The sequence below is a fragment of the Entelurus aequoreus genome, linkage group LG13 (assembly GCF_033978785.1).
Source record: "Entelurus aequoreus isolate RoL-2023_Sb linkage group LG13, RoL_Eaeq_v1.1, whole genome shotgun sequence".
NCBI lineage: Eukaryota > Metazoa > Chordata > Actinopteri > Syngnathiformes > Syngnathidae > Entelurus > Entelurus aequoreus.
Window position 1 is genome coordinate 66,547,139 of NC_084743.1, and position 25,000 is coordinate 66,572,138.

The 25,000-nt window shown below is 38.7% G+C and overlaps 1 protein-coding gene across 6 annotated transcripts in view; it reads right to left on the reverse strand.

The window, feature by feature from the left end:
- Window positions 1–25,000, reverse strand: part of LOC133663604 (arf-GAP with Rho-GAP domain, ANK repeat and PH domain-containing protein 1) — a 142,772-nt gene that overhangs the window by 8,880 nt on the left and 108,892 nt on the right. For 4 of the 6 annotated variants that reach the window (XM_062068198.1, XM_062068197.1, XM_062068203.1 and 1 more), the window contains 6 exons: window positions 23,271–23,384; window positions 23,060–23,205; window positions 22,903–22,985; window positions 19,405–19,464; window positions 13,745–13,808; window positions 4,178–4,336 (listed from right to left, as the gene is read on the reverse strand). In XM_062068198.1, coding sequence (XP_061924182.1) covers window positions 4,178–4,336; window positions 13,745–13,808; window positions 19,405–19,464; window positions 22,903–22,985; window positions 23,060–23,205; window positions 23,271–23,384 — 626 coding nt within the window. The remainder of the gene's footprint in view (window positions 1–4,177; window positions 4,337–13,744; window positions 13,809–19,404; window positions 19,465–22,902; window positions 22,986–23,059; window positions 23,206–23,270; window positions 23,385–25,000) is intronic. The other 2 variants (XM_062068201.1, XM_062068200.1) reach the window with 1 other exon arrangement.

Sequence of the window (25,000 nt, forward strand, 5' to 3'; positions counted from 1 at the left end):
GGCACGGCAATCAAGTTACACGGCTATAGGTAACTCCCCAGCGCTAATGGATGGCTGCAGATGGGGACCACAGTATCACCATATTGTGGACATTTGGTCCCCGAGCATGTCCGCCGTGTGAAAGCCTTCTGGATGGCTGCACTAACCATTCTCAGAAAATAAATAAATAAAGGAGAGACCAGATGGCTGTGGATGATATTAATGTTGTTGGACTGCTGTGGTCAAATGTCCGTGTGCTTGTAATGGAGCCCAACAAAAGCTACAGAGATGATGTTTGTCAGGTCCCTGCCAAGTCTACAAGGTGCCGTGGCAGCGGTGTGAGTTTAAATGGCCGACAGGCACCGACTACGTTTCATTGTCTTTGCTTCTTGTTGTGCAAAAGTCCTGCCAGGATAACTTTTGCACGTGTCTTTTCTTGGCCCACATTTGCACCAGCGTAGTGCAGTCTGCCCTTCTTCTTCATTTTTAACACCAGGATGATGGAACTAGTTGTCATCTATTGCAATTGGGAGCCCCTCCTTTGTTTGGTTTTTACATAAACTCACAATTTAGCAGGCTGGATCAAAGATGTGATCATGAAATTTAAAGATAAATCAAGAGAGCAGAGATTATGATGCTTCATGGGTACAAACCCTAAACTTGTCCTGGATAATGAACAGAAAGGGGCCAATGCAGTCTTTCTTAACCAAAAAATATCTGTTTTTCAGCAGCACTCAGGTGCAATTCACTTTTACACCACTTGTGGCAGTAACGACAACCTCAAACAAACAGAAGAAGTCTGCAGAGGTTTTTTAAGCGCAAAAAATATGACTAAAGTGTTGAAACTGTATTTTCATTCACACTTTAATCCTATTGACAAATTATTTAAAAAACATATATATTTATAATGTAGTTAGAATGTATTTATTTTAGCACTATGTAATTGTTTGTACCATATTTTTTGGACTATAAGGCGCTATTTTTTTCCAACGTTTTGAACCCTGCGGCTTATAAAACGGTGCGGTTAATTTTAGGGTTTTTCTTCGCCAACGGTCGTAATGTTTCGTATTTAACAAATAAGTTTTCATATTACACCCACAGAGACTATGAAAGGTGTGTTGTCATTTGTGCTACGGCGCCAACTTTTGGAGGTGTTGGCTTATTGAAAATGTACTTCCTGTTTCATGCCTTCAACCAGAAATATAACTGGGGATGTCCGATAATGGCTTTTGGCCGATATCCGATATTCCAATATTGTCCAACTCTTTAATTACCGATACCGATATCAACCGATACCGATATATACAGTCGTGGAATTAACAAATTATTATGCCTAATTTGGACAACCAGGTATGGTGAAGATAAGGTCCTTTTTTAAAAAATTTATAAAATAAAATAAGATAAATAAATAAAAAAACATTTTCTTGAATAAAAAAGAAAGTAAAACAATATAAAAACAGTTACATAGAAACTAGTAATTAATGAAAAGGAGTAAAATTAACTGTTAAAGGTTAGTACTATTAGTGGACCAGCAGCACACTCAATCATGTGTGCTTACGGACTGTATCCCTTGCAGACTGTATTGATATATATTGATATATAATGTAGGAACCAGAATATTAATAACAGAAATAAACAACCCTTTTGTGTGAATGAGTGGGGAGGGAGGTTTTTTGGGTTGGTGCACTAATTGTAAGTGTATTTTGTGTTTTTTATGTTGATTTAATTTTTTTTAAAAATTAATAAAAACTAAACAAAACAAAAACCGATACCGATAATAAAAAAAACGATACCGATTATTTACGATATTACATTTTAAAGCATTAATCGGCCGATATTATCGGACATCTCTAAATATAACTGTCCATAGCATTTCAGCTCTATTTATTTGCCATGTTTGTAAGTTTTACAATATAACTAAAACAATTCATACTTTCTAAACCGTCTCATGTGGGATGTCTGTAGGCGTGTTTTCATGCATATTTGTATGTGCTACGGAATGTAATGAAGCATCGTTAGCATTAGCTAATATGCTAACACATTCATAATTGTCTATGTTAGTATTATTAACTCACAATGGCATTCTTTTTGTATTGTTTCAGTTTCACAAATTCTTCTGTAAATTCACCAAAACATCACAGTGGAGTTATTGAGTCTGTTTAGCTGATTGGAGAGCTAGCTTCCACAGCTAGTCTGTCCGTGACGATGACTTCTGTTTTGTTTTGTTTGAGCAGTCGTTTTACTGCCTTTTTACAGACACCGTTTGAAAACAGTGTATGTAGACAAAAGATTTACGTAATAATTCTGTATAAATAACTCATTTCACAACGTACATATCTGCGGCTCATAATATTTGGAAAAATATTGTAACCTTCTAAAATTTAGTGCCGGCACGCTCTATAGTCCGGAAGAAAAAAACTTATGTATATTTGTTTACGTTTATACGTTTTACAATATAACTAAAACAATTCATAACTATCCAAAATCGTCCCATGTGTGATGTGTGTAAGAGTGTGTTCATGCACATTTGTACGTGCTCGCGTAATTAATCAACCTAGCGTTGTTAGCATTAGCAAGTATTCTAACCCGTTTATAAGTGTCTGTGATAGTATTATTAATTTACAATGGCATTCTTTTTGTGTTGTTTCAATGGAGTTACTAAATCTGTTTCGCGGATTACAGATAAGCTAGTTTCTGCAGCTCGTGGTTCCATGACGATGACTTCTGTTTTGTTTGACCAGCCGTTTTACTGCCGTGTTACAGACACCGTTTGGAAACAATTAAGGTATGTAAATAAACATTTACCAAATATTTCGTACTGGTATACAGTATATCTGTGTCTTATAGTCTGGTGCTGCTAATTTATGTAAAAAGAATTTTAAAAAATTTGTTGCAGCTTAATACCGGAAAATACGGTAAATGTATTTTTCATCAGTATGAGTCTCTTCTTTTGCAGTATATTGGATTCATATTTTTTTTGTAATGAGCCTGACCTAAGCCTTGATAGATAATAATCTTTGTGAGTAGAGATGTCCGATAATGGCTTTTTTGCCCATATCCGATATTCCGATATTGTCCAGCTCTTAATTACCGATTACGATATCAACCGATACCGATATATACAGTCGGGGAATTAACACATAATTATGCCTAATTTTGTTGTGATGCCCCGCTGGATGCATTAAACAATGTAACAAGGTTTTCCAAAATAAATAATCTCAAATTATGGAAAAAAATGCCAACATGGCACTGCCATATTTATTATTGAAGTCACAAAGTGCATTATTTTTTTTTAACATGCCTCAAAACAGCAGGTTGGAATTTGGGACATGCTCTCCCTGAGAGAGCATGAGGAGGTTGAGGTGGGCGAGGTTGGAGGTAGCGGGGGGTGTATATTGTAGTGTCCCGGAAGAGTTAGTGCTGCAAGGAGTTCTGGGTATTTGTTCTGTTGTGTTTATGTTGTGTTACGGCGCGGATGTGTTTGTCATTCTTGTTTGGTGTGGGTTCACAGTGTGGCGCATATTTGTAACAGTGTTAAAGTTGTTTATACGGTCCACACTCAGTGTGACTTGTATGGCTGTTGACCAAGTATGCGTTGCATTCACTTGTTTGTGTGAAAAGCCATAGATATTTTGTGATTTGTCCGGCACGCAAAGGCAGTGCCTTCAAGGTTTATTGGCGCTCTGTACTTCTGTCTACGTCCGTGTACCACTCCGTACAGCGGCGTTTTAAAAAGTAATTTAACTTTTTGAAACCGATACCGATAATTTCCGATATTACATTTTAAAGCATTTATCGGCCGATAATATCGGCAGTCCGATATTATCGGACATCTCTATTTGTGAGTAACACATGGTTTTCTATCGTTTGAAAAGTAGGTTGGATGTAATCAATGAATACGATTAAAATCAAGAGTAAGATTACTAATACAGTGTTAATATTTGAGTTGGCCCCAGAGTCAAATAGGTTAAGAACTCTTGCAGTAGTGCACTCCTAACACAAAAGAAAAACCACAAGAATAATTAATACTGAATTTTGGATACATGAAATTAATGCAGTGTTATTTTTGAGTCTCCTTCGGACCAAAGTTGCGGGTTTGTACCACCAGTTAAGAAGCACCAGCGTCTCCGAACAGACCAAACAGCTGCGAGCTGTCCAAGTCTGCCGATTGGACACAGAGATTGGTAGGTTGACTCACAGCAAGCGGATCTTGGCTGAAAGCTGCTACGCTGTTCCGCATCTCATTCTCACTGCCACGCAGCGGTATCAGTGACACGTTACCGTGACGCGTGTCCGGCAACACGCGGCTCGCCCGGCTCGGCTGGAGTCCGTCCTGCGGCCACACGTCACCGTCGTTCTTTAAAAAGAGGAGCAGAGTGACGACAAATGTGATGATTCTGACACCAGCCATGACCTGCAGCCCCCGTGTGTGTGTGTGTGTGTGTGTGTGTGTGTGTGTGTGTGTGTGTGTCCTTTACGCCCGGTCAGGCAACATGTACTCCACTACGTAACACAAAGACGGTCAACTTTGGTTTTCACCTCTGGAAAATGTCAAGAGAAAATGGCTCTCCCGGGGACAAAGTCTTGACAATCTCATCAAAATGCTATTTTTAACATTTACTGTAATGTTGCTGTTTCCAAAGGTTACAAGTAACAACACAATCAAACCAATGCATTTCTGCATACTAGAACTTTAAAAGAATAAACACACACCACAATATGTTACAGGGCAATATAAATAGCACAGGCCTGTGCTATATTTAGTGCATATTTCCACTTTAGTGACACGGTATTCCCATGCCTGATGGTGCCAACGTCACTGACTGAGTTGTGCAGCAGCAGCAGAGCCGCAAACATGAACAGTGTTGAACAAATCGTTGCTTACAATTTAGAAACTAATCATTTCCGATACGTGCTAACAGGATGAAGAATAAACTCTGATGCTCTAACCCAGGGGTGTCCAAACTTGTTCCACTGAGGGCCGCACACGAAAAAATTTAAGCATGCGGGGGCCATTTTGATATTTTTCATTTTCAAACCATAACAAAATATATGGATTTTTTTTTTTTAACCTTTAGGGCTCCCGGGGACCATAAAGGGTCTCAGTCATTAAAACATTAAAAATAAGTCAAATTATTATTATTTTTTTTAAATTTAACGCTTACAGTAAATCTCTATATCAACTTCAGGTTGAAAAAAAGTAAAAAATAATTTAAAAAAAAGGTTTTATGCCTTTTCTGTCAAAGACAACTTGTTTTTTTATAGTAAAACTGTAAATATGCAGTATTTAGTAATTAGAGCTCTAAAAGATCAATAATGCAGGACACCATTGATTTTAATTCTTTAATATTTTTGAGAAATCAGTGAAAATATTAATAAAATCACACTAAATATATTTGGGATCCAAAAGGTCCCCCACTTATAAAGTGATACATTTTTATTAGTTGTTTTTTTAACTTTCAACACTTAAGTTACGAGATCAACTTCAGATATATCTGTCGATTTTACGTATGAACTATTATTTTGTTTGTTTTTATGCTCTTTTGTCAAAGAAAACTTTTTCCACATAAAACATTTTAAAGTGAAATTTTTGAAGTAATTGGAGCCTTGAATAGGTCAATAATTCATTATAACAGATTTTTTTTTGGAGCAATGGCAAAAAAAAGAAAAAGAAAGAAAGACAAACGGAAAAAAAACCAGCCTGCATGGCAGCTTTGTGTCAACTTTGCAACTTTTTCTTGTTAGATTTCACCTAATTCCACTTTTTTAAATGTTTTTTTTAAATTTTTGCAATACTATCAATTTTGCAATTTTTGCAGAATGTGTGGCGGGCCGGTAAACAATTAGCTGCGGGCCGCAAATGGCCCCTGGGCCGCCCTTTGGACACCCCTGCTCTAACCATACTTGCCAACCCTGCTACAAATGAGGCACAATGATGCAATATGTACATATAGCTAGCCTAAATAGCATGTTAGCATCAATTAGCTTGCAGTGACCATATATGTCTGATTAGCACTCCACACAAGTCAATAGCATCAACAAAACTCACCTTTGTGCATTCACGCACAACGTTAAAAGTTTGGTGGACAAAATGAGACAGAAAAAGAAGTGGCATAAAACACGTCCTAGAAAGTCGGAGAAAGTTGTTCATGCAAACAAACTATGGTAAGTTCAAGGACCGCCAATATTTGTAGGACAAAACGGCGCTAGCCAAATACTTGAATCAGTGAAGCATGTTTAATATAAACAGTGGGATTTATAACAATTAGAAAGGTTTGTGTCATGTTTGTCCTCCTACAGAAACCATACTAAAACAAAAAATATATTTTTTTCCCCTCAACTTTTTCCATTTTTCATACATTTTTGAAAAAGCTTCAGCGAGCCACTAGGGCGGCGCTAAACGGCTCTAAAGCCGCGGGTTGCCGACCCCCGGTCTAGTCTCTTACGTGAATGAGCTAAATAATATTATTTGATATTTTACGGTAATGTGTTAATAATTTGACACATAAGTCGCTCCTGAGTATAAGTCGCACCCCCGGGCCAAACTATGGAAAAAAAACTGCGACTTATAGTCCGAAAAATACGGTATATGTCTCCGTTATCCATAGGTTTATCTATAACCCATAAAGTAGGCAGGCACGGAGCTATTTCTCAGCGTGTGTTTATTCCAGCCGGCACGTTAATACACTGACACACAACATCCGGATTCCCATCATGCATTGCTTCAAAACTACGGCAAGTAGTAATGTCCAAAAACATAACAGAGACGAAGCAGAAGAACGAAGAAGAGACAAGTAAGAAGAAGAAGTACGCTTGCAAGTTCCAAAATAATTGGAAAAAATAATTTCAGTTCATCCAGGACATCCCCCCCTCCCCCCATCTCCCAAATTCGGAGGTCTCAAGGTTGGCAAGTATGGCTCTAACAGAGCAATGAGACATCTTTGGCATCCGTAAATAAGATTAAAGCTCTACTATGCAAAGCGAAAGCCATTTATCAACAACACCCAGAAACGCCGCTGACGAAGTGGGAAAGTGTTTTGTGGTCTGACGAGTCCACATTTCAAATTGTTATTGGAAAATGTGGACGTCGTGTCCTCTGGACCAAAGAGGAAAAGAACCATTCGGACTGTTATAGGCGCAAATTTCAAAAACCAGCATCTGTGATGGTATGGGGGTGTATTAGTGCCCAAGGCATGGGTAACTTACACATCTGTGAAGGCGCCATTAATGCTGAAAGGTACATACAGGTTTTGGAGCAACATATGTTGCCATCCAAGCAACGTTATCATGGACGCCCCTGCTTATTTCAGCTAGACAATTCCAACTCACATGTTACATCAGCGTTGGCTTCATAGTAAAAGAGTGCGGGTACTAGACTGGCCTGCCTGTAGTCCAGACCTGTCTCATATTGAAAATGTGTGGCGCAATACGAAGCCTAAAATACCACAACGGAGACCCCTGGACTGTTGAACAACTTAAACTGTACATCAAGCAAGAATGAGGCAGAATTCCACCTGAAAAGCTTCAAAAATTGGTCTCCTCAGTTCCCAAACGTTTACTGAGTGTTGTTAAAAGGAAAGGCCATGTAACACAGTGGTGAACATGCCCCTGTGTCTAAGTTAATGATTATTTGCAAAACAAAGTTAAGTTTCTCAGTTCGAACATTAAATATCTTATCTTTGCAGTCTACAACGGTCTACAACGTGCTAACTTCACTGGTTTTGGGTTTTCTACATAGAAAGTTGATCTATCACCCCATTGTTATGTTTGTTTAATATACAGTATTGTATATCACCTAATATTATGTTCAAAGTACAAATCTTCCCTGAAATATGGACTTTTGTCAAGTCTGGAAGCCATTATTCATATTTACATTATTTCTTATGGAGAACTCTGCTTCACTATACACACTTTTCTATTTACAAACTATGTTCAAGAACCAATCACGTCCGTAAATCAAGGTTCTACTGTATAGGTAGTAAAAAAGAAGTCTCATAAGACTCATGCAGTGTGTAGAAACAGGTGTCAGTGACTGTGGTGAGGTCAAAACAAGGTTAGAAAAATGAATCATAATAACATTAAATGTAGGGCTGTCAAACGATTCAAATTGTAATAAATCACAATGTCCATAGTTGAAATTGTAATAAATCACAATGTCCATAGTTTAAATTGTAATAAATCACATAGTCCATAGTTTAAATTGTAATAAATCACAAGGTCCATAGTTTACTCGTAATTAATAATAGAAACTGGGTTCAAATTGTAAACCCTGTGGTCTCCCCTTTGTTAGGGGAATATTTTGCACCTTAAAGCCGAGTGGAATGCATGTGGAGTCTGACTCTCTGTTCACTTTATTCTGTTCAAGGACAAAACACAATGATTACAGCCTGTGTTATTTTTGCAAATACACAAAAACAGGGCCTGATTTATTAAGATCCAAAAACTACACGCTAAACAGCATGTGCAATCTACAAGATTGCGTGTACTCATTAGTGGGCGTGTTGCGTGCGATCGACTAACATTGCACGTGCTACTCATTAATGGAGCAGAACGCCTTACCTAAATAAAGTTTTATCGCGTCCAAGACACTCGCTCATTTCCTGCACGTTCATGTTATCCTGCTCCTACCTGTCTGCAGCACTCATCTATGATCTGGAACACCTTTTTTGGAATCGCCACCTAAACAACAGAAACATGTGCACACTGACACTTCGTTCTGTGTGCGAGGCTGCAAATTGAATTCGTGCCTCTGAAATGACTCACTTGCAAAAATAAAACAAAAAAAATTCCACAAAGAAAGACATCTTCTTGTGGGAGCTACTGTATATTATAGTAGTGTATTTTCTAAATAAAAATAAAAAAAAACGACATTTTAAAAAAACACCAGCAGTCACACTGCAAAAAGTCAGTGTTCAAAAACAAGAAAAAAAATACAAAAATGAGGGGTATTTTACTTGAACTAAGCAAAATTATCTGCCAATAGAACAAGAAAATTCGGCTTGTCAAGGCTTTCCAAAACAAGTAAAATTAGCTAACCTCAATGAACCCAAAAATACCTTAAAATAAGTACATTCTCACTAATAACAAGTGCACTTTTCTTGGTAGAAAAAAAAAGACTTTTTTGCTCATCCATCCATCCATTTTCTACCGCTTGTCCCTTTTTGGGGGGGGGGGGGTCGCGAGGGGTGCTGGAGCCTATCTCAGCTGCATTCGGGCGGAAGGCGGGGTACACCCTGGACAAGTCGCCAACTCATCACAGGGCCAACACAGATAGACAGACAACATTCACACTCACATTCACACACTAGGGCCAATTTAGTGTTCAACCTATCCCCAAGTGCATGTCTTTGGAGGTGGGAGGAAGCCGAAATACCCGGAGAGAACCCGCGCAGTCACGGGGAGAACATGCAAACTCCACACTGAAAGATCCCGAGCCCGGGATTGAACCCAGGATTGCTCAAGACCTTCGTATTGTGAGGCACATGCACTAACCCCTGTTCCACCGTGCTGCCCCCTTTTTGCTCAATATGTTGAAAAATATTCTTAAATTAAGTAAATACTAGTGCCATCATCTTGACATAATGATATGCACTCGGCATCATGATTTTTTTTTCATGCTTGAAGTAAGAGATTATTACTTTAAAAAAGTAGTTTTATACTTGTGAGTGTTGATGACACAGCTTTGCATCAGTTGATATTCTAGTTTTAAGCATGTTTTACTCAATATACACTACCGTTCAAAAGTTTGGGGTCACATTGAAGAAATGTCCTTATTTTTGAAGGAAAAGCACTGTACTTTTCAATGAAGATAACTTTAAACTAGTCTTAACTTTAAAGAAATACACACTATACATTGCTAATGTGCTAAATGACTATTCTAGCTGCAAATGTCTGGTTTTTGGTGCAATATCTACATAGGTGTATAGAGGCCCATTTCCAGCAACTATCACTCCAGTGTTCTAATGGTACAATGCGTTTGCTCATTGGCTCAGAAGGCTAATTGATGATTACAAAACCCACATCTGAAAACAGTTTAGCTCGTTACAGAAGCTACAAAACTGACCTTCCTTTCAGAAGATTGAGTTTCTGGAGCATCACATTTGTGGGGTCAATTAAAAGCTCAAAATGGCCAGAAAAAGAGAACATTCATCTGAAACTCGACAGTCTATTCTTGTTCTTAGAAATGAAGGCTATTCCACAAAATTGTTTGGGTGACCCCAAACTTTTGAACGGTAGTGTAGGTCATAAAATCTCAGCAACTAGCTGTAATATCTTACTGAGATAATTTAGGACCAAAACCCTTAAAACAAGTAAAACACTAACATAAAATCTGCTTAGTGAGAAAAATCATCTTATTAAACAGAAAATAAGCAAATATCACCCTTATTTAAATAATAAATAAATGAGATATTTAATCTTACTTAAATTTCAGTTTTTGCAGTGCACCAAAACGCATCATTTGAGTTTATTTTAATCAGCCCCTTAAGTCATCCAGCAGCAATACAATTATAAAAGAAAATTGCTTAATAGACAATATAATATTTTTTATTCCACACCGTCCAAAATGTTGACTCACTGGCCATCGTCTGTCTTTGCCGCGCGAGTCAATGTGCACGTCTTTCTGACAGGTGCTAAATAAAACGCCAAATAGTGCTCGCAAAACCTATATGAGTGTTGATAAATCGCATTGCACGTGCTAAATAATTATATTTGCATCTCCTCCTCCCAGTATTGTGGGCGTTTTGATGATCAGCATATATGTTGCATATTAAAGAAGACAAGAGACGGAAAATGGATTGCACGCCTTATTCTGCTCACTTAACAGACGCAATCCACTTTGCACACGTTTAATAGATCAGATTTACAGTGTTTCTGGGATGGCGTGGCGAAGTTGGTAGAGTGGCCGGGCCAGCAATCGGAGGGTTGCTGGTTACTGGGGTTCAATCCCCACCTTCTACCATCCTAGTCACGTCCGTTGTGTCCTTGGGCAAGACACTTCACCCTTGCTCCTGATGGCTGCTGGTTAGCGCCTTGCATGGCAGCTCCCGCCATCAGTGTGTGAATGTGTGTGTGAATGGGTGAATGTGGAAATAGTGTCAAAGCGCTTTGAGTACCTTGAAGGTAGAAAAGCGCTATACAAGTATAACCCATTTATCATTTATTTATCATTGACGGGCCACGACTGCCCCCCTCGAGGGCCGCCAAAGAATATCTGTTTCCGCGGTACTCAGTTGCAATACACTTCTCCACCACTTGTGGCAGTAATAGATAGATAGATAGATGGTACTGTATTGATTCCTTCGGGCCGCCAAAGAATATCTGTTTCCGCGGTACTCAGTTGCAATACACTTCTCCACCACTTGTGGCAGTAATAGATAGATAGATAGATGGTACTGTATTGATTCCTTCGGGAGAGTTCCCTCAGGAAAATTAAAAATTGACAAAACAGAAGAAGTCTGGAGCTAAAGTCATCGAGAAGTTTCTTAAGCGCAAAAATTATGACTAAAGCATTGAAGCTGTAATTTTATTTGCACTTTAATTTTATTGACAGTTTAATTAAGAAACATTCTATATTAATTTTGGTTATTTATTTTAGCACAACATAATTGTATGTACCGTATTTTTCGGACTATAGGTCGCAGTTTTTTTCATAGTTTGGCCGGGGGTGCGACTTATACTCAGGAGCGACTTACGTGTGAAATTATTAACACATTACCGTAAAATATCAAATAATATTATTTAGCTCATTCACGTAAGAGACTAGACGTATAAGATTGCATGGGATTTAGCGATTAGGAGTGACAGATTGTTTGGTAAATGTTCTATATGTTATAGTTATTTGAATGACTCTTACCATAATATGTTACGTTAACATACCAGGCACGTTCTCAGTTGGTTATTTATGCCTCATATAACGTACACTTATTCAGCCTGTTGTTCACTATTCTTTATTTATTTTAAATTGCCTTTCAAATGTCTATTCTTGGTGTTGGGTTTTATCAAATAAATTTCCCCCAAAAATGCGACTTATACTCCAGTGCGACTTATATATGTTTTTTCCCTTCTTTATTATGCATTTTCGGCCGGTGCGACTTATACTCCGAAAAATACGGTAAATGTATTTTTCCTCAGTTATTTAAAAGTCCCTTCTTATGCAGTATATTTGATTAGTAGTGATTTTTCTAATCACCCTGACCTAAGCCTAAGGTTTATGGGTTGAATAAATAATAATCTTATTAAAAAACACATGCTTTCATATCATTTTGACAAGGTTGTAAACTGTGTGTAAGTTAGATATAATTATTGACTACGATTAATATCAACAGTAAGATGACTAAATCAGTGTATAATCTAGCCTTTAAATAGACCCCCCCTTTTTTAGACCAGTTGATCTGCCGTTTCTTTTCTTCTCTCCTCTTCTCCCCTGTCCCTTGCGAGGGGGAGTTGCATAGGTCCGGTGGCCATGGATGAAGTGCTGGCTGTCCAGAGCCGGGACCCCGGGTGGACCACTAGCCTGTGCATCGGTTGGGGACATCTCTGCGCTGCTGACCCGTCTCCGCTCGGGATGGTTTCCTGTTGGCCCCGCTGTGGACTGGACTCCCGCTGATGTGTTGGATCCACTGTGGACTGGACTTTCACAATGTTATGTCAGACCCACTCGACATCCGTTGCTTTCGGTCTCCCCTAGAGGGGGGGGGTTACCCACATATGCGGTCCTCTCCAAGGTTTCTCATAGTCATTCACCGACGTCCCACTGGGGTGAGTTTTTCCTTGCCCGTATGTGGGCTCTGTACCGAGGATGTCGTTGTGGCTTGTACAGCCCTTTGAGACACTTGTGATTTAGGGCTATATAAATAAACATTGATTGATTGATTGATTGATTGAGTGTTAATATTTGAGTGGAAAAGCTGAGCCCCATAGTAAAAAAGTTTGAGATCCTCTGTTTAAGTACACGCAAACTCTAGTAATTTAGGTCAATCCATCCATCCATTTTCTACTGCTTGTCCATTTCGGGGTCGCGGGGGCTCAGCTGCATTCGGGCCCATTGTATTTTATTTAGTTTCGATGGTGAAAAGAGATGCCAGGAAGGAGACGAAGCGAGAGTGGACGAACGTGTGTCCAGAACACACGCTTAGGTACATTTCTGGTTTCATTGGACAACGCCCAAACAATTCCAGCAGGGAGGGGCAGTAAGGAGCACAAAAGCACATGAGTAGCGGAACAATCGAGAGAGAACATGCCACTATTTGTAGGGCACGGTCTTCTCCCTAGCGCTGGTAGTGCTAATGCGTGTACTTACTCCATTTGTAGAATAAATTGTTCATCTTCAATTCTATTCTCCTTCTTATTAGAACAAAAGAACCTGGGAGTAGATCCAAACACCCTCCAATCGATTGGTGCAAATAGGATTATAAATGCTGTATTTGAAAACAACATTTGTTCTCCTATAAGTAAGTCACATATTTTAACATTGATTAGAGCACAACAAATTAAAGTTTCAAAAAGTCAATAGCCTTGCCAGTCATGACTCTCACCACACGTCACTGATAAGTGGGTTTGCGTGAGTGTGTGTTTAGGTGTGTGTGTGTGTGTGTGTGTGTGTGTGTGTGTGTGTGTGTGTGTGTGTGTGTGTGTGTGTGTGTGTGTGTGTGTGTGTGTGTGTGTGTGTGTGTGTGTGTGTGTGTGTGTGTGTGTGTGTGTGTGTGTGTGTGTGTGTGTGTGAGAGACAGAGAAAGAGAGAGATAGAGAGACAGAGAGATCGAACCTGAATACTCATAAAGGTAGCATACCACTCCCTCATTTCTGGCTGAGTGTCACAGCAGAGATACCTGCAAAAATCAAAAAGAAATATTAAGTGTTGCAGTGTTCATCCATTCATTTACTTTTTCATTTTTTATCGCCTGTTGTGTTTAGGATTGAAGGTGAGCTGGAGCCTATCCTAGCTGACTTTGGGCAAGAAGCAGGGTTAGGGATGTGTATAAAATTCAGTACTTTTATAGATGCCAACCAAATTTGGTAGGCATTACCGGGTACCGATTCACGTAAAATCAAACGGTATCGTATTTCGATACCTTTGTTCAGTGTTGGGAGGGGGGGGGACTCCCATACCGTAGTTGAGGAGCGCAGGGGAGACGTTCCTTCGGGGCTAACAACCTTCACTTTACCCGGAAGTGGTCTTTACAGCTGAGGGTGAATGACGAGGCTGGCGGTTTGTTGCAACTTTGTGACTTTATTGGACGCAGCCATCCAGCAAGCTAGAGAGAGCACCTGCAAGCACTCACTGTCGCCGTTCGCTCACTTCTCTCGCCCACTCACTCACTGACGTCCCTCACCCACATGCTGTCATATCTTAAAGGGCCACACACACACGCACACACATAAACGCTACTATCATAACAACTAACAAGACATCAAGGCGAAGCCAAGAGTCGATTTTTTTAACAAGGAGAAATTCTCAATACTTTTCTTTTGTCGAGCACAAAGAAAATAACATTTTAGTTAAATGTAAGTTGTGTCTTGGATCAAATATCCTATCTACTTCAAGTTCAAGTTAAAGTGCCATTATGTTGCAGCTATTTAAAATAGTTTTGTCAATTTGTTCTGGCCAGAAACAAATTGGCCTTTGAAACATATCTTTGTCTTTGTGTGTTGTATGTAGACCACATTGCTTAGCAGAGTTCAGTGATGCAAATGCATGTCAAGTTGATCAACACATTGTATTATTCTCCAGTGCAATAACAGTACTGAAATGAAGGCTAAAGGGCATTAATGGGAGCTTTTAAAAAAGAAAAGAAAAAAATAAGTAACTAAATAGTTACTTTTCAAAGTAACGCATTACTTTTTGGTGTAAGTAACTGAGTTAGTAACTGAGTTACTTTTGAAATGAAGTAACTAGTAACTATAACTCATTACTGGTTTTCAGTAACTAACCCAACACTGCCTTTGTTGCGCGTAAGTCATATCCAATTGCCGCCTCAAACACTTGGCGTGCAAACAGGCGCGTCCGTAGTGGACTGCCTCTTAGTAATGTCGTGATTGTCCATGCCAAGAAAGCAAACATGCCTGATTGAAAACCCTCAAATGTAAAGCTCCACCTTTTTAAAATGTGCTTGGTCGATGATAACTTACATTAGATATACCATATAGATATTACTAATTAGCATTAGCAAATTCACATGGCAATTTCAATAACTCCAAATTTGGTAAAAAAAAACAAAAAAAACACCTCCAACTAAGATATACGTTACAGTCAAAGTTCTGGTGTGTAATAAGTACAATACTTACAGTATAAACACTTTCTAGGAGTCAACGTAAGACTACACTGGCACATTCACCTTAATGGAAAAGACTCTGTGTATACACTACTGCCATCTAATGTATTGGTATTGCAACTGCATGCAACGCCTACTACCGTATTTTTCGGACTATAAGTCGCTCCTGAAAAAATCTGCGACTTATAGTCCGAAAAATACGGTATATAATACTTGCAAATGAGACTCAGAAGTGTAAGAAAACACGATATAACAACAGCACAGCTATCGTTATCTGCCATAATTGCCAACCCTCCCGATTTTTCCGGGAGACTCCCGAATTTCAGTGCCCCTCCTGAAAATCTCCCGGGACAACCATTCTCCCGAATTTCTCCCGATTTTCATCCGGACAACTATATTAAGGGCGTGCCGTGATGGCACTGCCTTTAGCGTCCTCTACGACCTGTCGACACGTCCGCTTTATCACCATACAAACAGCGTGCCGGCCCACTCACATGACTGCAAGACATACTTGGTCAACAGCCATACAGGTCACACTGAGGGTAGACCGTATAAACAACTTTAACACTGTTAAAAATATGCGCCACACTGTGAACCCACACCAAACAAGAATGACAAACACATTTCGGGAGAACATCCGCACCGTAACAAAACATAAACACAACAGAACAAATAACCAGAATCCCTTGCATCCCTAACTCTTCCGGGACGCTACAATAACAACCCCCACTACCCCCCCCCCCCCCCACCCCACCCACCTCAACCTCCTCATGCTCTCTCAGGGAGAGCATGTCCCAAATTCCAAGCTGCTGTTTTGAGGCATGTTAAAAAAAATAATGCACTTTGTGACTTCAATAATAAATATGGCAAATTTGGCGTTTTTTTCCATAACTTGAGTTGATTTATTTTGGAAAACCTTGTTACATTGTTTAATGCATCCAGCGGGGCATCACAACAAAATTAGGCATAATAATGTGTTAATTCCACGACTGTATATATCGGTATCGGTTGATATCGGAATCGGTAATTAAGAGTTGGACAATATCGGAATATCGGATATTGGCAAAAAAGCCATTATCGTACATCTCTATTTGTAATTTTCTGCTGGATCTACTCTCTATTTTATGCAGCCATTTTTTTTGTTGCTGGAGCTGTTACATATACTGCAATATTGTACATGGTAATTGGGATTTGTTATATATTGTATATATTATATGATAATATAATATATCAGTCTATATTATATACTGTATATATAAAATGTAAATATTCAAGATTCAAGAGTAGTACAATAAAGTACTATCTATCTATCTACTCTGTAAAATACATTGGAAAGTTAGCGCCCTCTAACATGTATTACTCCCGCCTGTGTGAAAACTCACCAAACCAATTTCAAAAGTAAGCCTAATCAGAAAACCTGAAGCCTTTTAGTGTTGCGCGTGTGTTTGTGAGTGCATCTGTGCGCGCGCGAGCACGCTTTAAGCAACCCAGGTCGCCCTCTGAGTCATCAGCAATGCTGCGGTGCTGAATAAATAGCATTTAATTATACATGATTTTGGCTTTAAGCACATATTTTGTATTAACATTTATTCAGTTGCTCTCTGTTGGGACCTCACGGAAACACAGATTAAAAAAGTATATATTTAAAAAATGAACAAACTGGTAAACAGGAGAAGAAAAAAAAACGTGGCCTCGTGTGCACTCTTTTTCTGAGACACAACCCTTGTGCACGTGTTGGATCTCATTAGATTGCGCGGGTGTACCTAATGATATCATTTCAGTTATAATTTTGGAAAATATTCAAATCTCACACATACGTCACACCTGCGTTCTCCCAGGTTCGCGTAATTAGGACCAACAGACTAATTAAAGAAACATTAGCCACGTAGCTCCATAACATTCTTTAATGCAGCATTCAAGTCCCTGATGATTATTATTACTCTAATCACACATTAAGTATGTCCACAGGGAGAATGTATCTATTACATCAGCGATTCTCAAACCGTGGTATGTGGGGCTCCATCTAGTGGTACACCAAAGAATCACTTTATTAAAGTACAGTGTTTTATTTTCCTATGTTCAAACACAGTGTTTGTTCAAACTGTGTGTAATGTTACAGTGGCCAAATATATGAAATATACTTATATATTATGCAAAAGCGACTTTTCTTACCTCCTGGTACCCGCTGATCTGTATTTGGGATCTGTATAAGTCTTGAAAATTTGCGCGCGTCCGCCTTTGTAGTCCGTAGCGACACAGTGTAGTCGATAAGCTTATGATTTTTCTCTATCTTCTTGTTATGTGACATTCATCCTCCACTGTTGCCATTTCTAATATAAAGTAGTGTAAAGTTCTTACTTATTTCTGTCAGTAAACTCGCCATGAAAGCGCTAAAACATACCGGTGTAGTGAGTTTACATTATTCACCCAAGGAACTTTAGTTATTAGAGAGTTCCGGTTGGACGGTTTTTCACGGGACACATTTGTTGTTGTTGCACTAGTGAGCCACGGATGAGGAGATGCTGCTCCGTTATTAATTGAAGTAAAGTCTGAATGTCATTAAAACAGTTAGCTCCATCTTTTGACACTTCTTCCACTCCCATCCTCGCACGCTACACCGCTACAACAAAGATGACGGGGAGAAGACGCTTTACAAGGTGAGCCACGTAAATAAGACCGCCCACAAATCGGCGCATCCTGAAGAGACGCTCAGAAAGCTACTTGAAGATGATCTGTAAAACATAATCTATGCAACATTTTCACCAATGAACCACCATTACATGTTATGTAGACCACAAGATAGTGTTTTAAATTTAGAAAAAGTCATAATAAGACCCCTTTAATGCGCACTATAATCCGGTGCGCCTTTTGTATGAAAAAAGACCCGACTAGACCCGCTCATCGGCAGTGCGCCTTTTAGTCCGGTGCGCCCTATGGTTCGAAAAATACGGTAATCATAATTCAAAAGTGTGATTAGTTTGAATTAAAAAAGAATCATTTGACAGCAATAATTAAAAGTGTCTATTTTAAACGTGGTAAAGGAAAGGAAAATTAATCCGCATCAACCGAGTGATTAATCTGATTAGCAAACGTAATCGTCAAAAAAAAATTCTACCCATTACAAACCCCTAAAATAATTTACTGCACTGCAAAAACTGAAATCTAAGTAAGATTAAATATCTCAAATAAGGGTGTTATTTGCTTATTTTTCTGTCTTACAAGATAATTCTTCTCACTAAGCAGATTTTATGTTGGAGTGTTTTACTTGTTTTAAGGGTTTTGGTCCTAAATGATCTCAGTAAGATATTACAGCTTGTTGCTGAGATTTTATGACCTATATTGAGTAAAACATGCTTGAAACTAGAATATCCACTAATGCAAAGATGTGTCATCAACACTCACAAATATAAAACTACTTTTTTAAAGTAATAATTTCTTACTTCAAGCATGAAAAAAAAAATCATGATGTCGAGCGCTTATCATTATGTCAAGATAATGGCACTAGCATTTACTTAATTGAAGAATATTTTTCAACATATAGAGCAAAAATGTCTCTTTTTTTTCTACCAAGAAAAATGCACTTGTTAGTGAGAATATACTTATTTTAAGGTATTTTTGGGTTCATTGAAGTTAGCTAATTTTATTTGTTTTGGAAAGTCTTGACAAGCCGCATTTTCTTGTTCTATTGGCAGAGAATTTAGCTTAGTTAAAATAAAATACCCCTCATTTTTGTATTTTTTTCTCTTGTTTTTGAACACTGACTTTTTGCAGTGTGCCCATTAACACGCGGAGACACACCCACAATGTATCTTATTGACAGCAATTAGACACATCATTGCTTGGCAACCTGTAGGGGGAGTTACAGTTAGTGCCACTGCCTGCCAATCCCCATCATGCAAAAATGTTTTTGTGCTTTGCTGTAGGTGACTTTGAGAGACAGAGCAAAAAAAATGAGTCAGCCGAGTGTGGGACTATTACGAGAAAGGTGATGTCTGCTGTCGACGGGCTGTATCACACACACAAGGATGAACACAGAACTTATCATGTGACATACTGTATGCCTTGGATGCTATATAACTGATGCACGTGTGTGTTTTTGTGAAGGTGTAATATGTTTTGTGAAAGAAAAATTAATCACAGGAATACTACTCACCACTGCTGTCTTTCTGGCTTCTCTTGCTTCTTACTCTCATAGACCACCGTCAGGCCCCAGCTGCAAGCGGGAACAGAGGTCGGTTATTTGTGTGAGGTTTCCGGGCACAGCCTGCCCCCTACAGGGCTTTCTGACACCTTAGTCTACATGTATCTTAAATAAAATCCATCATTCTTGCATAATAAATAGGATAAATAGCAAGTTCCATTTGCGACATAGAGCTGGTCAGAGGTATCTACATATTTATACCAATAAAAGGTATTTATTTGCATACTTTTGCTTAAAAGCCTGATAACTTTCTCTTCTTGGATGAAGAATGCTGCAGTTTAACCGCCAGTAGTCTTACACAGAGTATATTTATACATGGCAAAAAGTACTAAAGTCATCACGGTTATTTATTTGATTGTTAATCATAATAACGCATTGGTTTGGTGTGTAAATACACACTGCAGTACATTATCAAAAGTAATACATGTCACAAATATTTAATTTAGTTGAATCAAATGCCTATACAACTCTTCATTAATTATTAGGTGAAATGAGATGAGTTTTCAGGGAGAAAAACAACTTTTTTGGAAAAAAAAACCATAAAAAACTATTATTGTTATTTGTGGAGTTGCAAATGCCAGAAGTGCATGGATCCACTGTGTTGGAATATTAAAATACATGAACATTGGATGTAATGAAAACAAAATTGCACGGTACGATATTGCCACGATCATAGTACGATATTATTGTCGTATTGTACAAAACATTTTAAATATGTGTACAATGAAGTGACAGATATTTTTAGGATAAACTATGGAGTTTAAATTGTGTCTTTATTACAAAAGCTTGTTTTTGACATTCATTTTATGTTTTTGTGTTTGAATTTTGTGAACTGAATTTTTTTACACCAAATTATGCTGACAATTTCAGTGAAAGAAAATGTGTTAACAAAATGCAGGTTTGTAAAAAAAAAAAATCAGTGTATTAAAATACAGTTGAAAAAATTCAGTGTTTTACAATTCAATGTAGAAAAATTAGTCCAAAAAAATAGTCAAAGTATAAAAAGTCTGTTTAAAAATTCAGTGTAAAAAGTTCAGTGTGAAATAAGTGGGGAAATCTTTGTTGCTTCTTTGAATTTTGTGAATTTAATCTTTTTACATGAAATTATGCTGACAATTTCATTGGAAAATGTTTTTTTTGGCAAAATGTGTGTGGTTTAAAATTCATCTATCCATCCATCCATTTTCTACCGCTTGTCCCTTTTGTCTGCATACGTCAGCAGACAAATTAGGAGCCTTTGTTTGCTTACTTACTAATAAAAAGACAAGTCGTCTAGTACAGTGGTTCTCAAATGGGGGTACGCGTACCCCTGGGGGTACTTGAAGGTATGCCAAGGGGTATGTGAGATTTTTTTTAAATGTCTGTCAAAAAGAACTGTGAAAAGAAATGCAACAATGCAATATTCAGTGTTGACAGTTAGATTTTTTTGTGGACATGTTCCATAAATATTGATGTTAAAGATTTTCTATATGTTATAGTTATTTGAAGAATTATTTTTGTGAAGAAATGTTTAGAATTAAGTTCTATTACAATCCCCAAAGAGGGCACTTTAAGTTGATGATTACTTCTATGTGTAGAAATCTTTATTTATAATTGAATCATTTGTTTATTTTTCAACAAGTTTGTAGTTATTTTTATATCTTTTTTTCAAATAGTTCCAGAAAGACCACAACAAATTAGCAATATTTTGCACTGTTATACAATTTAATAAATCAGAAACTGATGACATAGTGCTGTATTTTACTTCTTTATCTTTTTTTTTCAACCAAAAATGCTTTGCTCTGATTAGGGGGTACTTGAATTAAAAAATGTTCACAGGGGGTACGTCACTGAAAAAAGGTTGAGAACCACTGGTCTAGTATGTCCACTATTTCATTTAAGGACCAAATTGTTCTTCGATTGCAATAAGAAACATGTGTTTAATGTACCCTAAGATTTTTTGTTAAAATAAAGCCAATAATGCCTATTTTTTGTGGTCCCCCTTATTTAGAAAAGTACCGAAAAGTATCGAAATATATTTTGGTACTGGTACTAAAATATTGGTATCAGGACAACCCTAAGACCTACTAAAAAATAACATGTATGTTTTGTGCTGATATTGTTTTGGATCAGTATGAGTATCGGTGTTACTCAAGGCTCCTATCTCGTTATCATATTGGAAGTAAAAAAGTTGTATCCGGACACCTCTATTTAAATTCCTGATGGATTAAAACAAGGTGTGTACTACCGTACTTTCCGGACCATAGGGCGCACTGGATTATAAAGCGCACTGCCGATGAATGGTCTATTTTCGATCTTTTTTCATACAAAAGGCGCAACGGATTGTAGGGCGCATTAAAGGAGTCATATTTTTATTATTTATTTCTAAAGGTAAAACACTTCCTCGTGGTCTACATAACATGTAATGGTGGTTTTTTGGTCAAAATGTTGTTTTACAGATCATCTTCAAGCCGCTTTCTGACAGTCGCTTCCGGATGCACCGTTTTGTGGGCGGTCTTATTTACGTGGCTCACCTTCGACAGCGTCTTCTCCCCGTCATCTTTGTTGTAGCGGTGTAGCGTGCAAAGACGGGAGTGGAAGAAGTGTCAAAAGATGGAGCTAACTGTTTTAATGACATTCAGACTTTACTTCAATAACGGAGCAGCATCTCCCCATCCGGAAACAACAAGAAAATGTGTCCCGTGAAAAACCGTCCGACCGGAACTCTCTAATAACTAAAGTTCCTTGGGTGAATAATAAAAACTCACAACACCGGTTTGTTTTAGCGCTTTTATGGCGAGTTTACTGACAGACATAAGTAAGAACTTTACACTACTTTATATTTTAAATGGCAACAGCGGAGGATGAATGTCACATAACAAGAAGATAGAGAAAAAGAAGAAGATTATCGACTACACGGTCAACACGGACTACAAAGGTGGATACGCGCATTTTTTCAGGATTTATGCAGATCCCAAATACAGATCAGCAGGTAACAGAAGGTAAGAAAAGTTGCTTTTGCATAATATTGCGAAACAAAACGCCAGATAATGTCTTACCTTATACACACACCATAATAATACTCGTATGTTCCATCAAGCGGTGCGGCTTCATAGCTTACCAAAGTCGTGCTAAAACATTTTGATAAGAGTTTTGAGCGCCGTGTGTAATGTTCTATATTTTCATTGGAACATATAAAATGTTGGTGTTGTTTACTTGAGTCATATTGCAGTCTACACGTGTCTCTTATGTGTGACTGCCATCTACTGGTCTCACTTATCAATACACCAGGTACCAAATAAAATTGCTTCGAGGTCGGTAAGCAAAACAAGAATTATTCCGTACATTAGGCGCACCGGGTTATAAGGCGCACTGTTGAGTTTTAAGAAGAAAAAAAAGGATTTTAACTGTGCAATATAGTCCGGAAAATACAGTAATTGCAATTGTGACAGGTTAGTAAAAGTTCCTCACCATGTGGGAGGACGGAGTTTCTTCTTGACACCCAAGTAGATCCTCAGGTTCCTTACCGGCCAGTCACGTTCCGGACGGTTACTCTGGGAGACGGAGGAGAAGAGGTGAAGCAGTGCGTCGGTTGAAGCGGTCGAGTGTGCGTGTGCACCAATCTTACTCGCACTTCCTTGTACATCCGCAGAGAGCTGGAGTTGAGGATGAAGTATCGGTCGTGGAAACTTCCGGAGGAGAGTCCCAAGCCCAGGATGCTGCGCTCCTCTCTGAATTTCATGATGCCGTGTTTGGATGGGTCAACCTTACTGGCTGGAGGGCAGCAATGAAGGGTGTCAACAACACGAGACCGACCGTGATCAAAACGGACTGCTCACCCAGGTACACCATCATGGCTTCCATGGCGACGTGTTTCTTGATGAGCAGGTGGGAGTCGGTGCCAAAAGAGTGAAGGATGGGTAAGACTCGCTCCTGATAGTGCAGAGGACGTTCTGGGGTGGGGGAGACAAATGTCCAGCATGTCACTTGCTAACAGACAGTGGGGGCCATTGCCATGACAAGCTGTAAAAAGCACAATAACGCCATCTTCTTCAGCAGTGCCCACGCCCACACGCTGCACTCAAAATAGCTTGTGTGGGAAACAACGGACGGGAATTCTCTCCAGCTCATCACTTTCCCAATCCCCTTTCTCAGCTGTCCCCTTGTTGTCTGTTCACGTCAGCGTCAGGAACCCTTTCCAGTGACTCGAGTGTTCCTGGCATTTAAAAAGCCTCCTACGGGCTCGGTGGTGGGAGCCAGATGGCAAAGAAGGGAGGCGCACAAACAAAACGTAACAAAGCTTGGAAGGAGAATATTTTTGCCCACTATCACTTGGGATTTGTTGGTGTAAAACCTGCGATTCTTTGCAATAACTTTCGATTTGCTTCAATCGTCACAAAATGGACACTTTTTGTTACCACTGCACATCATTTTCGCATTGTTTATTTTATTGCACATTTAGTTTCCTGTGGGGGTTTAAGTTTAAAACACTTTTTACCGTTTACATTTAAACTAGGGATGTCCATACTTGCCAACCTTGAGACCTCCAACTCGAGTATTTCATATATATTTCATATATATATATCTATATAGATATAGATATATATATACATATATATATCTATATCTGTATAGATATATATATATATATATGTATGAAATACTTGACTTTCAGTGAATTCTAGCTATATATATATATTTATTTTATTTACATAAAAGAAATACTTGAATTATCTATCCATTAGATGGCAGTATTGTCCTGTTTAACTTCTCTGTTCATGACTGAGAAATCATTTCGGCCACCGTGTTCAATGGAGAAGTCTGTTCTACATATTTACAGGCAACATACACCTTCCCCTTCGAACTGTCCTGGATGAACTGAAATTCTTGTTTCCATTCGTTTTGGAACTTGCAAGCGTATTTATATTGTGGGAAAGCGGACGTGAGAATAGGCTGTCCCCACTCAGTCTCAGGTCCGCATTGAGCTGGAGGGGGCGTGGCCTCCAGCTCCGGCTGAATACCGGGAGTTTGTCGGGAGAAAATCTCTGCCGGGAGGTTGTCGGGAGAGGCGCTGAATAACAGGATTCTCCCGCTAAAAACGGGAGGGTTGGCAAGTATGGATGTCCGATAATATAATGCTTGTAAATTTAATATCGGAAATTATCGGTATCGGTTTCATAATTATCGGTATCGGTTTCAAAAAGTAAAATGTATGACTTTTTAAAACGCCGCTGTGTACACGGACGTAGGGAGAAGTACAGAGCGCCAATAAACCTTAAAGGCACTTCCTTTGCGTGCCGGCCCAGTCACGTAATATCTACGGCTTTTCACACACACAAGTGAATGCATGCATACTTGGTCAACAGCCATACAGGTCACACTGAGGGTAGCTTTATAAACAACTTTAACACTGTTACAAATATGCGCCACACTGTGAAGCCACACCAAACAAGAATGACAAACACATTTCGGGAGAACACCCGCATCGCAACACAACATAAACACAACAGAACAAATACCCAGAATCCCTTGCAGCACTAACTCTTCCGGGACGCTACAATATACACCC